This window comes from Oncorhynchus mykiss, chromosome 16 (genome assembly GCF_057628025.1).
Source record: "Oncorhynchus mykiss isolate SJ-2025 chromosome 16, ASM5762802v1, whole genome shotgun sequence".
Taxonomy (NCBI): domain Eukaryota; kingdom Metazoa; phylum Chordata; class Actinopteri; order Salmoniformes; family Salmonidae; genus Oncorhynchus; species Oncorhynchus mykiss.
The window spans coordinates 35,700,759-35,721,516 of NC_143037.1; the positions used below are offsets into that span (position 1 = coordinate 35,700,759).

At 42.5% G+C, this 20,758-nt stretch overlaps 1 protein-coding gene across 2 annotated transcripts in view; it reads left to right on the top strand.

The window, feature by feature from the left end:
* The first annotated feature begins 5,248 nt into the window (after window positions 1–5,248).
* LOC110491848 (MORN repeat-containing protein 1) overlaps window positions 5,249–20,758 on the top strand; it is an 82,689-nt gene continuing 67,179 nt past the window's right edge. For both annotated transcript variants that reach the window (XM_021565656.3, XM_021565657.3), the window contains exons 1-7: window positions 5,249–6,026; window positions 6,167–6,238; window positions 6,658–6,756; window positions 8,267–8,377; window positions 8,873–8,963; window positions 9,281–9,368; window positions 14,191–14,287. In XM_021565656.3, the coding sequence (XP_021421331.3) occupies window positions 5,954–6,026; window positions 6,167–6,238; window positions 6,658–6,756; window positions 8,267–8,377; window positions 8,873–8,963; window positions 9,281–9,368; window positions 14,191–14,287 (631 nt within the window). In that variant the 5' untranslated portion in view covers window positions 5,249–5,953. The remainder of the gene's footprint in view (window positions 6,027–6,166; window positions 6,239–6,657; window positions 6,757–8,266; window positions 8,378–8,872; window positions 8,964–9,280; window positions 9,369–14,190; window positions 14,288–20,758) is intronic.

Sequence of the window (20,758 nt, forward strand, 5' to 3'; positions counted from 1 at the left end):
TTAGTCAGCCACCAATTGTGCAAGTTCTCCCACTTAAAAAGAGGAGAGGCCTATAATTTTCATCATAGGTACACTTCAACCATGACAGACAAAATTAGGGGGAAAAAATCCAGAAAATCACATTGTAGGATTTTTAATTTATTTATGGATCTCCCATGGTCACGACAAGCAGAGTCGTGGAAAAAGAGGGAAACCACATCGGCGAGAGGACGTTCACATCTGAGAGAGACTCAGGCATTTCCAACGGCAAGATGGAAGACACTGAATCGGATTTAACAGAATTAATAGTTACCGTGAGCTGTGAAGACGTTGGGTTGCTACGGTTGACATTGCAATAGGTAAAATATCTCCCCTATTTTCCCCCAATGCTGAACAAGGGTGAGTAGCCAAAAGTATGTGTTCTTTATGAACACACTAAGTAGCGTCACGTTAATAACATATATATATTAGCTAAGGATTAATGACACATTGACAACGGGGCGACAGAAGGGCATATTAAGGGGATAGGATTCATGATATGCACGTGTATAACCGATGTGTATAAGCGACGAAATAGGCGCCCTTATTCTTTTCGGTTCCAACAGGTCTTGTTTGTGACTACGTCAAGCATTTTTATATCTGAGCGAGGGGCCCCTCCTGCGGACAGACTCATCTGCGGACAGCCTCATCCCCTCAAACCCCAGACAAAAACAGTTGTTTCAGCTTCCAGGAATTGTGTACAGATCCTTGTGACATGGGGCAGGACATTATCATGCTGAAACATGAGGTGATGACGGCGGCTGAATGACATGACAATGAGCCCCAGGATCTCGTCACGGTATCTCTGTGCATTCAAGTTATCATCAATAAAATGCAATTGTGTTATCTTTAGCTTATGCCTGCCCATACCATAACCCAACCGCCACCATGGGGCACTTTGTTCACAACGTTGACAAACCGCTCGCCCACACGACACCATACATGCTGTCGGCCAAATTCTTTGGTTGTGCAAACCTACAGTTATATTATCTGTCCGGGTGGCCTCAGATGATCCCGCAGGTGAAGAAGCCAGATGTGGAGGTCCTGGGCTGGCATGGTCACAACTGGTCTGCGGGTGTGAGGCCGGTTGGACGGTTGGCTTATGGTAGAGAAATAAATTAACATTCAATTCTCTGGCAACCGCTCTGGCGGACATTCATGCAGTTAGCATGTCAATTGCACGATCCCTCTACATTTGAGACATTTATGGCATTGTGTTGTGTGACAAAACTGCACATTTTAGAGTGTCCTTTTATTGTCCCCAGCACAGGGTGCAACTGTGTAATTATGCTGTTTAATTAGCTTATTGATATGCCATACCTATCATGTGGATTGATTATCTTGGCATAGGAGAAATGCTCACTAACAGGGATTTAAACACATTTCTGGGATATTTTATTTCAGCTCATGAAACATGGGACCAACACTTTACATGTTGCATTTATATTTTTGTTCAGTGTTATAACTCTGCTTTTCTCTAATTAAGACTTCCAGCTTTGCATAAACAATCAACTAAGCCTCCATAATACAAAGAACTACAGGATAATTTTTTGCCTACTTATAAACATACCAACTAAGACAACAAAACACAGACCATGTTTATGCCTAGCTCCAATATATTTATTTGCTCATCACTGAGTCATGGAAAGATTTAGCAAAGGTGACTTATACTAGTTCCTGGTGCTGAGCATGATGTTGATGCCGCTGCAGATGTTGATGGGATCGGGCTCTGTAAATACAACACATAGGTCATCTATGTTATCTTCTGCAGTTAAGTTCGCTAGCTAATGGTTAGATACGGTCTGGTAGGCTGTAGCTAACGTAACCTAATGTAGCTAAAGTTAGCATGCAAAGTTGCAAATCACGTCCCTAGATAGCAGATGGCTAATTATATTGATTTGCTTTGGAATGTCTAGTGTATTATGAAAGCTAGCTAGATTTTGGTTTAGGTAAACAAATGTAGTTCGCTAGCTAATTTAGCTATGTTACGCCTGCCCGACTTCTTCTTAGTAAGGTAACTGATGAAATGTTACCCTACCACAGCCTATGTTTTCTTCTAATGTGCACATCCACGTACTGAGCACCACACCATGACTAAACTTTACAGTTGTTGTCAACACAAACGGATCTCGTCACGGTATCACACAGATAATAAAAAGTTATTCGCAAGCCAATGTTCGATAAAAGATTGTAGTTTTAAAACTGCAGTAACTGCAGTCGACTGGTATTTTGGACGCAGTAATTACAGAATAACTGCAGTTATATTGAACTCTGATTGCAGTCTTTTTTCGTCAGGGTTGTCTTTTAAAAGTTGATACAGATTTCCACGTTCTTCCTCATGACCTCTTGTCTTGCTAAGTGCTTCACTGAACCAACAATATTCAGTAGACAATGTCTTGCTTCCTCTTGTTGTCTGGCTAAAGCAGTAGATAACTGAGCCCACAGGGTTTGATTGTTGTGCACTCACTGTAACTGGGTGGCAATGGGAGTGACTTCTCACATGAGCTAAAAACCTCTCAATGGCCTTCTTCCAATTTCTAAAGCCTGGGCTGAGTCAGGCATAGAGACACATTGTTTGGGAATTGTGGGGAGGTGGGTATTCCGGCTATAAGTCCCTGCTGATGTTCTAAAGAGGTCAATCTAACTTGACCATAACAATGGAATTGGCATGGAAACACGTGGGGGAAAGGGTCGAGGTGAAAGTTCCAGTCTCCTCATTGCCCCCCAGCAAAATGTGCCTACATTTAGGCTATTGTTTTATGTTTATTTCACACCATGTTGAGGTAAAAATCTAAGTATAATGCTTGCATGGACGTCAACCCCAACACATGTTCATCATGTCATCATTACCAATCAACTGCATTACAGTTAAAAACTACTTTGACTACCATCAACAATTTATTTATGCTAGCTATGCTAACCAGTTATACAAACAGGAGTTAGCATTTAGCAGTCACTTCTTCTATGCAGTGAAAACAGATTTAAGTAAGCACATTGTGGGCCTGTTACATTACATAAATCATGACAGATACCCGTTTTGTTGGATCAGATTTGTTGATGGTGTGCCAATCTGGTCAATGGAACGTCTGCGTTCCTATGGGACACCAGGCTATCACCTCTCAAGCCTTCTGGCTCAAGCATTATTTTATATCCCAATGGATTCAAGAGACGATCCCCTGCCCAGGCGTTGCTGACGCCTGCCAGATATTACATCGCCTGGATAGCTATTTTACATATCAGCTAACCACATCATGGTCGCCTTCCCCTGCTCAGACGTTGCATGCATCAACCAATGATTGCGTGCTACGTCACCGACTGTGTCATTGACTGACAGATTGCGGTTATCTGAAATGTAAAATATCTTATCCAGACGTTGTAAGATCTGGCAGGCGTCAGAAACCCCTGGGCAGAGGAACATGACCAAAATGTTATCGCAATCTGTCAGTTGATGACACAGTTGATGGCATGACACGCAACCATTGGTTGAGGCATGTCCTTTCTAAAGATTCTATTTTAGTCCAAAACATGTGTGTATGCACAGCAGTGTTCTATATGTAGCAGTGTGATGTTGTTCCCCTAGATTATGCACTAAATTGCACACAATTCAAATAGGCCAGGTCAAGAGGGGATGTTAATAATTTGATAATAATAATAATAATTCAGTGTATTTTTTTGTTTGTTAATTACAGCTGCATAGCTAATGTTTTTTCTTTGGTGTACAAACACTTTTTCATATCAATATTGTACATACATGTGATTGTAAAAGTTTTGTATATTTTGGTTTGGCCCATCGCGGGTTATCTGTATTTCCGTACCCACTTATTGTTCTCTTTTGCCTGACCTTCGGTTAGCAAGGTGCCTGAGAGCTTGGACTGCGCCAAGGGGTACCAAGGGGTACCATAATGTGGGTTGTCACTTCGTGTGCAGGGCAAATAAAAAAAGAATTCAACTAGCAGACCTCCAGTTGTGGCAGCGTCCTAATTAAAAGTACACGACGCAGAACGAACCACGCTACATATACAGTGGTTCCCAAACTTTTTATAGTCCTGTACACCTTCAAACCTTCAACCTCCAGCTTGAGTACCCCCTCTAGCACCAAGGTCAGCACACTCTCAAATGCTGTTTTTTGCAATCATTGTAAGCCTGCCACACTATACATTTATTAAACATAAGAATGAGTGTGAGTTTTTGTCACAACCCGGCTCGTGGGAAGTGACAAAGAGCTCTTATAGGACCAGGGCACAAATAATAATATAATAATAATCAATAATTTTGCTCTTTATTTAGCCATCTTACATATAAAACTTTATTTGTTCATCAAAAATTGTGAATAACTCATCACAGGTTAATGAGAAGGGTGCGCTTGAAAGGATGAACATAACTCTGCAATGTTGGGTTGTATTGGAGAGTCTGTCTTACATCCTTTTCCACACACAGTCTGAGCCTGTATTTAGTTTTCATGCTAGTGAGGGTCGAGAATCCACTCTCACATAGGTACATGGTTGCAAAGGGTATAAGTGTCTTAACAGCCGATTTGCCAAGGCAGGATACTCTTGAGCGCAGCCCAATCCAGAAATCTGACAGTGGTTTCTGATTAAATTCAATTATCACAGAACCGCTTGTTGCAATAAGGAATCCAGTTGTTTGTGTCATCTGTTTCGGGAAAGTACCTGCGTAATTGCGCACCCAACTCACTCAGGTGCATTGCAATATCACATTTGATATTGTCCATAAGCTTGAGTTCATTTGCACACAAAAAATCATACAATGATGGAAATACCTGTGTGTTTTCCTTGTTAATGCAGACAGAGAAGAGCTCCAACTTCTTAATCATAGCCTCAAATGTGTCCCACACAGAGAGTCCCTGTAATCCTAGATTCAGATCATTCAGGAGAAAATACATCACCCAGATAGGCCAGTCATGTGAGAAACTCGTCATCATGCAAGCGGTCAGACAAGTGAAACGTATGGTCAGTAAAGAAAACTTTAAGCTTGTCTCGCAATTCAAAAAAATGTGTAAATACTTTGCCCCATGATAACCAGTGCACTTCTGTATGTTATAAAAGCATTACATGGTTGCTGCCCATATCATTGCACAGTGCAGAAAATACACCAGAGTTCAGGGGCCTTGCTTTAACAAAGTTAACCATTTTCACTGTAGTGTCCAAAACATCTTTCAAGTTGTCAGGCATTCGCTTGGCAGCAAGAGCCTCTCGGTGGATGCTGCAGTGTACCCAAGTGGCATTGGGAGCAAGCATTACCACTACACTATGTCTCCCTCCCATGGCTTTTGCGCCATCAGTGCAGATACCAACAACAGCAGCTACTTCCCGTGAGAGAATAATGGTTAATGTGATTGGATGTTAATGATTTGACTAGGCTGCATGTATTTGTGTTATTTCGTACTGGAGCCGCCTTATTGGTGAAGATGCACGTTTGGTAACTATGTCACAAAATTAGATGTCGGACTATCGCGTTTTAGCGTCTGTGGACTATTGCCGCGTTCAGAACAACTGGGAAATCTGAAATCTCCGACTTCCGACTACAGTGCGTTCAAAACAACTGGGAACATATAGAAACGAGCTCCAACTGGGAAATTAGAAATCTCCGACCTCCGACTACAGTGCTTTCAAAACAACTGGGAACTCATAGAAACGAGCACCAACTGGGAAATCTGAAATCTCCGACATCCGACTACAGTGCGTTCAAAACAACTAGGAACTCATAGAAACGAGTTCCAACTGGGAAACATCTTTTGAACGGTTAAACAATTCTGCATCTTTCTAGAGCTTAAAATTTCCGACCTGAAGATCACTTATGTCATGATTTGATCTCGTTTTTTCCTACCGAAGCCCAGTTGTGTTGAAAGTTCCCCTATGCTTTAGCCCTGCCCCGCGAGAGATGACTGTTGCTAAGGACGCATTTCCCAAGCAAGATGGCTGTTGTCAAAAAACAAATAAGAAACTCTCGCTACTACGTCGGAGGAGTAACAAATCTTACCCGGAACGGTACGTTTAGACAGTATACGCTCAAAAGAACACTTATATGATTTAAATAATTTAAGTACAACTCGTCAAATATTTGCTATAAAAAAAGCGTATTATCAGCAGGTGCGTGAATCTGTCTGTCTATCCCCACCACCACGCAGGTTTTGGCGTGTATGTGTATCCAAACAGCTTTTTTCGCTATGAGGGAGAGTGGAGTAAGGGCGAAAAACACGGTGTGTATGCCCTATGCCTTTGGTAGTAACTCACTACGTTCTTTTGGTAATAGCAGAAGGTTACATACACTTGGCCATGTTGCTGACAATATGATTGCTGATGATATGAGAAACAACAATAACTGAAAAACATAGCTGAACCTTATGTCGCATAGTGTGACTTTGCTACCATGTTTGCTTGTTATATTATAATGATATGCAAACTATATGTTTATGTTATCTAGCTAATCACCGTTTGACATAGCTAATCAAACACAATTATATAATGTTGTATAAGGGAGGGAAAGCATCGGCATGTCAGGCCTAGCGTTGATGCTAACAAGAGTTTTTACGTTGTGCTGGAGGTAAACTCTATTGGTTGCATTGAAGCTAGGCTAGGCTATGCACTTGAATGAAACTCCTACTTTTTTTTTATCCAGGGCATGGAAAACTCTTGATGAAAGATGGAAGTTACTACGAGGGAGAGTTTGCTCATGGGGAAATAGAGGGGAATGGGTCAAGGTTCTGGGCAAAAACAGGTACATGCACTAACCTAGTTTCGATGGAACCAAGAGAGTTTTGACATTGTGCTGGACTCTCTTGGTTGCATCGAAGCTAGCACTCACCTAGGTTAGTCAGTCCCAGAGCTATATATTCTTTTGTTCTACTGTATTATTGACTATGTTTTGTTTATTCCATGTGTAACTCTGTGTTGTTGTATGTGCTGAATTGCTATGCTTTATCTTGGCCAGGTCGCAGTTACAAATGATAACTTGTTCTCAACTAGCCTACCTGGTTAAATAAAAAAAATATATACATACTACATGGCCAAAAGTATATGGACACCCTTTCACATTTGTGGATTTGGCAATTTCAGCCACACCTGTTGCTGACCGGTGTATAAAATTGAGCACACAGCCATGCAGTCTCCATAGACAAACATTGTCAGTAGAATAGCTCAGTGACTTTCAACGTGGCACTGCCATTGGATGCCACCTTTCCAACAAGTCAGTTCGTCAAATTTCTTCCCTGCTAGATCTGCCTTGGTCAACTGTAAGTGCTTTTAGTGTGAAATGGAAATATCTAGGAGCAATAACGGCTCACCCGCAAAGTGGTAGGCCACACAAGCTCACAGAACGGGGACCGCAGAGTGCTGAAGTCTGTCCTCGGTTGCAACACTCACTGCCGATTTCCAAGCTGCAGCTGCACACAAGCCTAAGATCACCATGCGCAAAGCTCGCTGCCATTGGATTCAGTGGAAACATGTTGTCTGGAGTGATGAATCAGTCTTCACCATCTGGCAGTCCAACTGACATATCTGGGTTTGGCGGATGCCAGGAAAACTCTACCTGCCCGAATGCATGTAAAGTTTGGTGGAGGAAGAATAATGGTCTGGGGTTGTTTTTCATGGTTCGGGCTAGGCCCCTTAGTTCCAGTGAAGGGAAATCTTAACGCTACAGCATACAATAACATTCTAGACCATTCTGTTCTTCCAACTTTGTGGCAACAGTTTGGGGAAGGCCCTTCCCTGTTTCAGCATGACAATGCCCCCGTACACGAAGAGAGATCCAACCAGAAATGGTTTGTCGAGATCGTTGTGGAAGAACTTGACTGGCCTGCACAGAGCCCTGACCTCAACCCCATCAAACACCGGGATGAATTGGAACGACGACTGTGATCCAGGCCTAATCATCCAACATCAATGTCCAACATAAGGCTCTTGTGGCTGAATGGAAGCAAGTCCCCGCAGAAATGTTCCAATGTCTAGTGGAAAGCCTTCCCAGAAGAGTGGAGGCTGTTGTAGCAGCAAAGGGGGGACCAACTCCATATTAATGCCCATAATTTTGGAATAAGATGTTCGACAAGCAGGTGTCCACATACTTTTATCCATTAGTGTGTGTGTGTGTGTACCACACACACACTCTGGTCAGTCCACTTCCTAAATTTGATAATAATTCAGTGCTAGAAGACTGTATAAAGCACCAGACTTGTAGCCTAAAATGTAATATCAAGTAGTTTCAATGAACAAAATATTTATGAATCTCTCAGGTGTTTCCTATTCTGGCCAGTTCAGTGGAGGGGAGCTTCATGGCTGTGGTGTGATGCAGAAAGGCAATGGAGAGAGATACAAGGGAGAGTTCTCCTACGGACTCCGAGATGGTGGGCAATACTAGACCTATATCCCAAAATACATGTCCTGCACTGGAAGCAAAGTATTTTTTGCATATTTTGACATGTTAGCCTATGTGCTAATATGCATCTACTGCAGCGTAAAGGAAAATATCTATAGGACTTCTCTGGGTGTGTCTGCAATGGCACCTTTATGTAGTGCAGGAAAATGCCATTGTAACAGAGTGATGCTGAGACACAGATTTTTCACTTTAAAATATATGCAAAACAAAGACCAATGATTGCAAAGTTAAACAAACCATACAACTATGTGCACAAGGACGACTTAACAATTTCCACTGACAATTTGACAAAAATGCGTTTACTTGAAGAGCAGTGCAGATGCAACGTTTGGTAACAGAATGACAGCACCAACAGCACTGTACCTTTTCAGATGTAGCCAGGACTTCTGTCTGACCTTGATATGTGAAGTCAAACGTGAAGATTGTGTCATTCAATTATATTTTGCATACTCCTATCATCCAGGCAATGGGTTTCTGTTGGATAAGGATGGACAAACATACGAGGGATCGTTTCATCAAAACAAGCGGCATGGTGAAGGACAAATGCATTACAGGTACAACGTTGTCCCTCTCTTGATTACGTTGCAAAGGACCAGAGTGCTGAGTTTGATATTACTGTCTCAAGAATGTATTGCAAGTACTAAATGTTCATACCAGTCAAGATTATTAATTAGATTACGCATTTTTCATCACACTGGACATTCAAACCCTATAGGCTGGACAAAGTTGTTTCAAACTGAAAACATACCCAGATTAAGTTTTAAAATTTTCATGGACAGAAGTATGCCAAACCCAATGAGCCATCCTGTTGGAAACCAATGTCCGGTTGTTGTTCAGATGAACTCAAGATGAACTTTGCTTAATTTGACAGGAATGGGGATCAATATGAAGGAGGTTGGCTTCTGGACCAACAACAAGGCCACGGAGTGATGCGCTTTGGGGATGGATCAGTGTACGAGGTGGGTGTCCATTTTGATTTCATTTCTTCACAATGCATGTATGTTCAGTCAAATCAAATGATTGATACATGCATGGTTTATTTTTCTTTCTTTCTTCGATGTGATATAATGTCCAGATGACACCGTTTTAACTGGGGTATACTATTCTCGTCCTCAAACTTTTATTTCCCAAAATAAGATTTGATTTGTCCTCAAGCTGGCCACAAATAAACATATTGCTGTTTTGAGCGCCTCAGAATTAGAACATATATTTAGCTGCTGTTCATCCAAATTGCCACTGCGGGTCACCAATGTATTTCTACTGAGGATCAGATCGTATGTCAAGCATGCCGTAATTTACACTACATCCTAGGACCGCATTGTGTCTTCAACGAGGTCCCGAGGGCCACACTGAAAATGTGTTATATTTCCTAGCTGTGCAAATGTGCAATCCTTTTGGAAAATGTCGATGCCCCTTGACTGTCTAGCTTTCATTTCAGTGGTTGTGTTCAGCTCGCTAATAGTCAAGAAAATGTAAGTCCAGTATCATTTCTACACAGTTTAGATGTGGTTTTAGTCATTTTAAAGTACATCAGCGTTCCAAAACACTTCAATACACACACACAGCTGTAATACGCTGACTGCACAAACGGCAGGACTTCCGTTTTTTAATTTTGCCAAATAAAATACACATTTCACTACGTTCAGACCACATAATAGGGCAACAGTATGTGATTATACAAATATACTAATCACGGTATTTCACATTTGTTCATCTGCATAATTTAAATCTAACATTCATTTGCAAGAGACAAAGCCCACTTGATCAGTAGTTATTGCTCTAATATCCTTAGCTCATTCATAGACACTAACTCCTGTACCTCCAGCATCTATTCATTTAAGGATTCATTAAGGTATCTTCTGTCCAGGGGAGTTTTGTTAAGAGTCCCGATGCTTGGTCTGAACGTTAAAACACAGTTAAATTACAGCACAACTTTATAGGGTTAGTGTTCCTACACGGCCATATCTCCATGTTACCGTGCTTGTTTACGGAAGTCAGAAGACAGAGGCGACCAAATGTGCTAATTAGCTTTCTAGCGTGCTTGAACACCTGTGTGTAAGCGTAACTGGGAAGTGTAACAGAAGTGTAGTTGATCATTGGAGGCACACACAGCCTTATTGATCGGTGCAAACCTGCTACAGTAAGTGTATATTTTTTATTTTAAAGATTCTTTCTCGCTGATAGGAAAGATCTATCTATAAAGGTAAAATGTTTCGAAAACCATATCGCAATCTATGATTATTGACATTTGAAAATGTTAAAACAGAGCGTCGGGAATGTAGTTAACACCGGTAAGCAGTGTTTATAGCTGAGAAACTTGGGATAAGGCAGAATTTCTTGTTAATGCCTTGGGTTCTCAAGCGCAATTTTATCCTGTAGTGCCACTGCTGCCAATGACATCTCTAATGCCACCAACTGGTCTGGTCCAGCCATCTAAGGTTGCTGTGACTTTATATTCACACAGCTTCTAAGGACAAATACTGTACATAAGATTTACATAACACATGATTTACATACCAAAATATTTACATACCAAATGTCATTGTTCCATGTACATCGGTTCAGTTCCAGTAGCCAGTTGTTGTTGCCCATGGTGGAATCATCTAGCCCGCTGACTCCTGAAGCCCCCATGAACTCCAGAGTCTAGAAGCTGTCTAGCTAATGTGTAAGCTGGCTAGCATTTGCAAGTGAGCATTTCACTAGTTAGCTGAGCTGTTTATCAGAAAATGGTTGAGATGACTCGAACACTGTAGCTAGTTAGTGTGCCTTCCTTGGCGACAATGTTATTGGGGCGCAGGAATGTTAGATCTTTTCATGAACTGTCATTTAAGTTGGTTTGTTGCTACTGGTTTCAGATCTGAGGCGAGAGAAACTGTCTGCCATATTTTGTGTTTTGTTAAGGGCTCAGAGTGACGTCACGTACCCATGAAGCCTCAACCAATCACCTGACGGATATGAATGACTTTGCCTCCGGGTATCCTACAAAACAAAATTTTGCGACCGGATATGCGATAACCCAGCATCTCCGGAAAAAAATATCTTGTATACAGTGACACACTTTCACAAGAATTTACTTCTGGGTAACTGAGATTCCCCCAAAATACATGTCTTGCATCAGAAGCAAAGTATTTTTTGCCTATGTGCTAATATGCATCTACTGCAGCGTTTCCCCAACTCGGTCTTCGGGACCCCAAGAATAAAATAAATTTTTTTTTTAAAAGAAGAGAAACAAAATGGTGCCGTTTCGGGCCGTGTGGTGGAAAGTGATGCGGGCGCTGGAGATGGGGGTGTGATGTAGTTGATGTTTGTATGATGTTGTTGTTTGTATGTGTATATTTTGTATTGTTTATAAAATAAAATCTTATTAGAAAAAGATATGTACCATGGGCATACATACCAAATTTGGACATGTGGCCCATAACAATATGTTTTTCAAAGGTTTTCAAAAATGGCCAAGATGGAGGACAATCGAAAGACACCTACATACAAAGTTTCAAGTCTCTAGGTCAAATGGGACAGCAGGTATGAGGGTTTCAAGGTAGACTTGGCGATATGACGTAGATTCAGAAAGTAAATAGCGTAGTGGCTCAATTTCCAGAACAACAACTAGTGTTGAAGCGCAAGGCCAACTGTGGAGATGGGAGAACCTTCCAGGAGGACAACCATCTCTACAGAACTCCACTAATCAGGCCTCTATGGTAGAGTGGCCAGATGGAAGGCACTCCTCAGTAAAAGGCACATGACAACCCGCTTGGAGTTTGCTGAAAGGCCCCTAAAGGACTCTGACCATAAGAAACAAGATTCTCTGGTCTGATGAAACCAAGATTGTACTCTTTGGCCTGTATGCCAAGAGTTACATCTGGAGGAAACCTGGCACCATCCCAACGGTGAAGCATGATGGTGGCAGCATCATGCTGTGGGGATGTTTTTCAGCGGCAGGGACTGGGAGTCAGGATCGAGGGAAAGATGAACGGAGCAAAGTACAGAGATCCTTTATGAAAACCTGTTCCAGAGGGCTCAGGACCTCAGACTGGGGTGAAGGCTCACTTTCAAACAGGACTATGACCCTAAGCACACAGCCAAGACAATGCAGGAGTGGCTTCGGGACAAGTCTCTGAATGTCCTTGAGTGGCCCAGACAGAGCCCAGACTTGAATCCAATCAAACATCTCTGGAGAGACCAGAAAATAGCTGTGCAGCGAAGCTCCCCATCCAACCTGACAGAGCTTGAGAGAATCTGCAGAGAAGAATGGGAGAAACTCCCCAAATACTTCTAGCGTCTTACCCAAGAAGACTAGAGGCTGTAAAAAAATCTAAAAACCTGTTTTTGCTTCATCATTATGGGGTGTTGTGTGTAGATTGATCAGGGGACAAAAAACAATTTAAACTATTTTAGAATAAGGCTGTAAGGTAGCAAAATGGGGAAAAGTCAAGGGGTCTGAATACTTTCAGAAAGCACTGTATATACTTTTTATTGAAACAATTGAATAGTTTGTTTAAAATGTGTACATTGGAAATAGCCCTGTACCCTACAGTAACTACTACTTTCACAGTAAACACAACTCTATTGGCTATTTACCCCCACCTAACCCTTGATCGAGTGTTTTTATTAAAATCTAAAGGAAACATATCTCTCCTCTGTGACCTGAACTTGAACTTTGTAATGAGTTGCAGGACTCATTGATTTAGAACTGGCAGCAGGCTGTGGCTATGGGGAGCCAGGGGGGTAGAGACCCAGGAAAGACAAGTATTGACTATTCACCACACAGCTTCTTGACAGCTGCGCTAAGCCAGCACTAAACTTCCAACCAGAGAGAAGAGAGAGAGACTGCCTAAGCAGATGAAGCCATAATCCCAGTTGATTTCACCTATGACATTAAAAGTCTGATTATTGATGATTATGAATGTGGAAATATTATGTGCTTTGAAATGATCTAGCCTATATGCTGTCAACTGAAAGCATAGGGGTGAAGAGAATTTTTCATTTGGAAAGATAACGAACAACGTAGTTCACCAACATGAACTCATTGATTTATGTGACGGTTGTCCAAAAAGACGCAAACGTTAAAATTTGTTAAAAAGGTTGCAGTCAAACCTCCAGCTCTTCCCCTTGGTACTGTAGGTCATCAAAAGTCCCACTGAACATGGTCCAGCAGCAATTCAAGCTTTATTTCTTTACTGTATCCTGTTGAACAACTTTCTATCTACACCACCCCTCAAGGCCTCAAGACATTCAAAGGTTATGATTGACGTAAATCGTGATTATTTTTTTTAGGTTTATTAAAGGAAACGGTGCTTACTGTAGAATACTCATGGCAGTCTCTCTGTTTTGCTCTCTTTCTCACTGAACAGTGGCCTAGTTTCCCCTGCACATGTTTGCCTGTGCCATAGCCTTAGGCCTGTCGATGCGATCAGAATTAGAAATTCTAATGGACGTGTCACCACTTTGAAGTAGTGTTCGAGAGCTTTGAGTCTGGAGCTCCCTTGGATCTGCCAGGCAAAGTCTGTGCATTGATCCCCCTGAATTTGTTTGACTTTGACTTTCTCTGTCTCCCTTTCTGCCTCTCTCTCTCTCGCTCTTTTACTTTCTTTCTCTCTCACTCCCTCTCCCCCCTCTCTCACACGCGCACACACACACACTCCTCCCCTCTTATCTCAGAGGTATGGCTTTCAGTGTCTCCTGATGTACATGTCTTCCTTGTTTCTTAACAAGTTGTATATTAAGAATAGTACAGTAGTATAAATATAATGCCTCAAACCTAAAATACAATCTCCTTAAAAGGGCCAATGGCGTAATAACCTCTTCAACGGCCAGGGGACCATGATCCACTGTTCTGGGATTATCTATGAAGGGTTGTGGACCAACGGCAGACCGCTAGGTAAGTAGAACTGCAATATACCTACGAACATATGCACACAAATTCACACACACAGCCTGGGTGTCAGGTGGTTTGCCAAGTCCCAAATCAATCCCTAGACTCTACCCCTAAAGGCCCATCTAATAGATATGTAAGGATAAAATGTGCGTAAGCTTATTGGTCTTTTAACAAGACTAGACTAATGGCTCTGGGCCAGTCCAAGAAGACAGTGGCTGCATCCCAGATTATACCCTATTCCCTATTTAGTGCACTACTTCTGACAATAACACTATGGGCCCTGGTCAAAAGTAGTGCACTGAAAAGGGCATAGGGTGCCATTTGGGATGCAAATTTAACCTTTTACTGCAGTGAGCTAAATCAGGGTCACACAGTATTTATTGGTTGTCTTAAACAAATCTACCTTGAATCAAAAGTATACACCTCACACACATGGTTATGGGCTTAAAAAAAGAAGACATCTGTACCATGTCAGATATAGAGTGTATTCAATTTTGAGTTTGCATCCCAATATTACACTTAATATACACTGAACAAAAATATAAACGCAACAATTTAAAGACTTACAGTTCATATAAGGAAATCAGTCAATTGAAATAAATTAATTAGGCACTTATCTATGGATTTTATGACTGGGAATACAAATATGCATCTGTTGGCCACATATCTTTAAAAAAAATTAGGGGTGTGGATCAGAAAACCAGCCAGTATCTGGTGTGACCACCATTTGCCTCATGCAGCGCAACACATCTCTTTCACATAGAGTTGATCAGGCTGTTGATTGTGGCCTGTGGAATGTTGTCCCACTCCTCTTCAATGGCTGTGCAAAGTTGCTGATATTGGCGTAACCTTGAAAACTGTCGTACACGTCGATCCAGAGCATCCCAAACATGCTCAATGGGTGTCCTGTCTGAGTATCAAGGCCATGGAAGAACTGGGACATTTTCAGCTTCCAGGAATTGTGTACAGATCCTTGTGACATGGTACATTATCATGCTGAAACATAAGGTAATGGCGGTGGGATGAATGGCACAACAATGGGCTCAGGACCTCGTCATGGTATCGCTGTGCATTCAAATTGCCTTTGATTAAATTGAGTTTTGTTCATTGTCCGTATTTTATGCCTGCCCATACCATAACTTCACCACCACGGAGCACTTTGTTCACAACATTAGCAAACCGCTCGTCCACACGACTCCATACACACTGTCTCCATCTGCCTGGTACAGTTGAAACTGGGATTCATCTGTGAAGAGCACACTTCTCCAGAGTACCAGTGACCATCGAAGGTGAGCACTTCCCCATTGAAGTCGGTTACGACACCGAACTGCAGTCCGGTCAAGACCCTGGTGAGGACGACGAGCACGCAGATGAGCTTCCCTGAGACGGTTTCTAGCAGTTTGTGCAGAAATTCTTCGGTTGTGCAAACCCACAGTTACATCAGCTGACCGGGTGTCTGGTGTCAGATGGTCCTGCAGGTGAAGAAGCTGGATGCGGAGGTCCTGGGCTGGGTTACATGTGCTTCTGTGGTTGTGAGGCCTAGTTGGATGTAATGGTAAATTCTCTAAAACGACATTGGAGCGGCTTAGGGTGGAGAAATGAACATTACAATCTCTAGAAACAGTTGTGGTGGACATTCCTGCCGTCGGCATGCCAATTGCACGATCCATCAAAGCTTGAGACATCTTTGCATTGTGTTGTGACAAAACTGCCCATTTTAGTGGCCTTTTATTGTCCCCAGCACAAGGTTTAATCAGCTTCTTGATATACCAAACCTGTCATGTGGATGGATTATCTTGGTAAATGAGAAATGCTCACGAACAGTAATGTGAATAAATTTGTGCACAAAATTTGAGAGAAATAAGCTTTTTCTGGGATCTTTTATTTCAGCTCATGAAATATGAGACCAACACTTTACATGTTGCATTCATATTTTTGTTCACTGTACATCACAAAAGATTGAAATATAACAAAATCATTTGAAATAGAAACACCAGATTTTCAGCTGTTGTTTTTAGTGCGGGCTCTGGTGAAAAGTAGTGCACTATATAGTGAATAGGGTGCCATTTGGGATAGCCAGCGACAAAGCAGGAACGGTATGTTACCTACCTAGGCTAACCTATTCCGTACATGACAGACACAAGCCTGTCTAACATACACTGCACAGTAGACTGAGTAGGTCATTGATTTAGCTGTTTTTTTGGCCTTGAATTATGATCAGTCTATGCCTTGCCATAACAAAATCCTTGGATGTGTGCTGTTGTCATGGACATCGTCAGGCATGCACAGCAAAATTTTTCCATCCAGAAAAATCTAAGGAGCGTCCATGATGTGCGTCTCCTGATTGGTTTTTCAACAACAACTATAACTATATTGTTACATCTCGACGCTCTGCATCCTTCATATTCGTACTTCAATAAATAAAGCGTCCTCCTAATGGTTACTCTGTCCTCAGGCATTTCACAAACCACCATATTACACACCACTCAGACTGTGGAGTGGATCACATTGTCATTGTCACAGGTCGACTCCTCTTTTTTTTTTTTTATACATTTCTGGAGCTGCGGAATGCACTCATTCGTTGTCTTGCAATCAATTACATAGGCTGTGTGACCTATTTCTTGGTCGATCCATATCAACATCTCTGCGCATTAGTGGTGTGGTAGGCTAAATAAATACATCAGAACAGGCAAAATTCAAAGAACAATGATGAAGGAAATGAAAAATGCTGGGCCAAGCATTACCAAAGCTGGTGGCTGAGCGAAAATGGAGCGAGAGAGAAGGCCAAAGCTCCAATTTTTTTGAAAATCCAGCCAAACTACACATGCTCCACTCCTCTCCGCCCACATCCTCTGGGGCTGAGAGGAAATGGCATTCCTCCTCTGGGAAGCAGGCAAGTAGGGATCTGGGACTTAAGCATTGTAAAAAAGGCTGGCACTCTTGTTTGTTCATGTATGCCTTTTGTATTGCCATATTATCATTAGCTGACTGCATTGCTACCTGTTTTCGCGTGAGTGTGTGTGGTGGTGACCAAGTTACAGTAAGGGGCCTCAACATCCTGTTCTAACTGGGCAGCACTATAGTGGGCAGATTTTAGTTTAATCAGTTCAAGTTTACTAGCGGATGAGGGCATTCACAGCTGACCACTAAGACGAGCTCCAGCTAGCCATTTTTCATGGTCCTTCGAGCCTGATTTAGCATCCGACTGTGTTTTTCATGGTCCTTCGAGCCTGATTTAGCATCCGACTGTGTTTTTCATGGTCCTTCGAGCCTGATTTAGCATCCGACTGTGTTTTTCATGCTCCTTCGAGCATGATTTAGCATCCGACTGTTTTTCATGGTCCTTTGAGCCTGATTTAGCATCCGACTGTGTTTTTCATGGTCCTTTGAGCCTGATTTAGCATCCGACTGTGTTTTTCATGGTCCTTCGAGCCTGATTTAGCATCCGACTGTGTTTTTCATGGTCCTTTGAGCCTGATTTAGCATCCAACTGTGTTTTTCATGGTCCTTCGAGCCTGATTTAGCATCCGACTGTGTTTTTCATGGTCCTTTGAGCCTGATTTAGCATCCAACTGTGTTTTTCATGGTCCTTCGAGCCTGATTTAGCATCCAAATGTGTTTTTCATGGTCCTTCAAGCCTGATTTAGCATCCAACTGTGTTTTTCATGGTCCTACAAGCCCTGCATCAGGCGTCCTCAGTGAACATTGAGTGGAGTGATCACACCCTCTCCAGTTGGGAGATGCAGAGAGACTATGAGAGGGAAGAGATCAGGCAGGCATTCTCTAGGACCTTCCGGGTCAGAGTCACCGCCCCGGGAGCACTTGCCACTAATCTCCTGACTTCCACCGCTCTAGGGCCTCCTGACTTCCACCCCCCCCCTCTGCTTCGTCAATGCCACGGGAGCACCATCACTGCCTCTACTCCTTGAGTCAGCTAGGCTACTCCCCTGAGAAACACTACACCGGGGCCCCTGGCCTGAGCGTTCACCATCTCTGGGGCGGCAGGGTAGCCTAGTGGTTAAAGCTTTGGACTAGTAACTTAAAGGTTGCAGGTTCGAATCCCCGAGCTGACAGGCAGTTAACCCACTGTTCCTAGGCCGTCATTGAAAATAAGACTTTGTTCTTAACGGACTTGGCTAGTTAAATAAAGGTAAAAAAATAAATAATAATCTCCACGGTACTGTTGGGACTTCCACTATATCCCAAGGTAGCCTAGCTACTCACCAGAATGATGTCAATCCAGGCCCTCCCGGTTGGAGCATACTCCATATCTACCAGAACATCGGGGAGCAGCTGCCACCCGAGTGCCTTGTCCACTTCTGCTCTCCAGAGCGGCCCAGCTCCCCATCAGCCAGCGGTGGATTATTCACCTGCTCCTAGGATGGAGCCACAGCCTGCATCTACTACAGATTTCAAGTGCAGCCAGGACGTTGGGGCCTCTCCATCCCTGCCTGCATTCACTGTGATAGTTCAAGCCCCGATTTTTCAGTTCCTGCCTTCCTGGCAAGTGTAAAGTGTCCAGGTTTTGAATGTCTTGCCCCTCAAGTAGGTCCAGTGTATCCTGTCCCCGTTGTAGGTTTAAGTTCCTTGCCTTCCTGGTAGGCCCAGTCTATCATCTACCCTTAGTCCCTAGCACTAGGTCCTCAGTCTCCAGCTGTGAAACTGTTGGTCTGCTGTCGCCAGCAGTAATCGGCCCTCAGATCCTAGCCCAGATGGGTCCTGCCCGGCTAGGTTCAGAGTTACCAGTTCCCCTCAGTCATTGTCCCTGTCAGGTTACGTACACATATTTTGCAGATGTTATCGTTCATAGCTCCAACAGTGCAGTAATACCTGACAATACAAAACAATTCACGCAAATCCCCAAATAAAAAGAAAGGAAATATAGAAATATTAGAACAATCAATGTCAGAGGCCAGAATATAAATAGTATATGATAGACATTATGGACTGTATATGAATAGAAAAGGTGTGACTAGAATACAGTATGTACATGGTGGCAAGAAAAAGTATGTGAACCCTTTAAGAATTACCTAGATTTCTACATAAATTGGTCATAAAATGTGATCTGATCATCCTCTGTCACAACAATAGACAAACAGTGTGCTTAAAACTAACACAGAAATGATTGTATTTTTCTTGTCTATATTAAATACGTAATTTAAACATTCAAAGTGTAGGTTGGAAAAAGTATGAGAACCCCTAGGCTAATGACTTCTCCAAAAGCTAAATGGAGTCTGGAGTCCAATCAATGAGACGAGATTGGAGATGTTGGTTAGAGCTGCCTTGCCCTATATAAAAACACTCACAAAATGTGAGTTTGCTATTCACAAGAAGCATTGCCTGGTGTGAACCATACCCCGAACAAAGGAGATCTCAGAAGACCTGAGATTAAGAATTGTTGACTTGCATAAAGATGGAAAGGGTTACAAAAGTATAGTAGACAAATTGTCTATACATGGAGAAAGTTCAGCACTGTTGCTACTCTCCCCAGGAGTGGCCATCCTGCGAAGATGATTGCAAGAGCACAGTGCAGAATGCTCAATGAGGTTAAGAAGAATCCTAGAGTGTCAGCTAAAGACTAACAGAAATCTCTGGAAGATGCTAACATCTCTGTTGACGGGTCTGCGATACGTAAAACACGAAACAAGAATGGTGTTCATGGGAGGACACCACAGAAGAAGCCACGTTTGCAGGAGAATGTTAGGCTATCTGTCCGCCAATTGAACCTCAGTAGAAGTTGGGTGATGCAACAGGACAACAACACAAAACGCAGAAGTAAATCAACAACAGAATGGCTTCAACAGAAGAAAATACGCCTTCTGAAGTGGCCCGGTCAGAGTCCTGACTTCAACCCGATTGAGATGCTGTGGCATGACCTCAAGAGAATAGTTCACACCAGGCATCCCAAAAATATTGCTGAACTGAAACAGTTTTGTAAAGAGGAATGGTCCAAAATTCCTCCTGACCGCTGTGCAGGTCTGATCCGCATCTACAGAAAACGTTTGGTTGAGGTTATTGCTGCCAACCCAGTTATTAAATCCAAGGGTTCACATACTTTTCCCACCCTGCACTGTGAATGTTTACACGGCGTGTTCAATAAAGACATGAAATGTATAATTATGTATGCAGTGGGTTAAACAGTATATAAACATTGTTAAAGTGACCAGTGTTCAATGACTATGCAGGGCAGCAGTCTCTAAGGGGCAGGGTTGAGTGCCGGGTGATAGCTACCTAGTAACAGTGACTAAAGTTCAGGGCAGGGTACTGGGCGGAGGCCAGCTAGTGGGGACTATTTATTATCAGGCTGTTATAGCAGCAAAAGGGGGACCAACTCTATATTAATGGCCATGATTTTGGAATGAGATTTTCGACAAGCAGGTGTTACATACATTTGGTCATCTAGTGTATATATGTATATTGGTGTGGGCAATGTCTGAACCTTGCAGGATTAGTCCGAGTTGTTAGGTTTGAGAG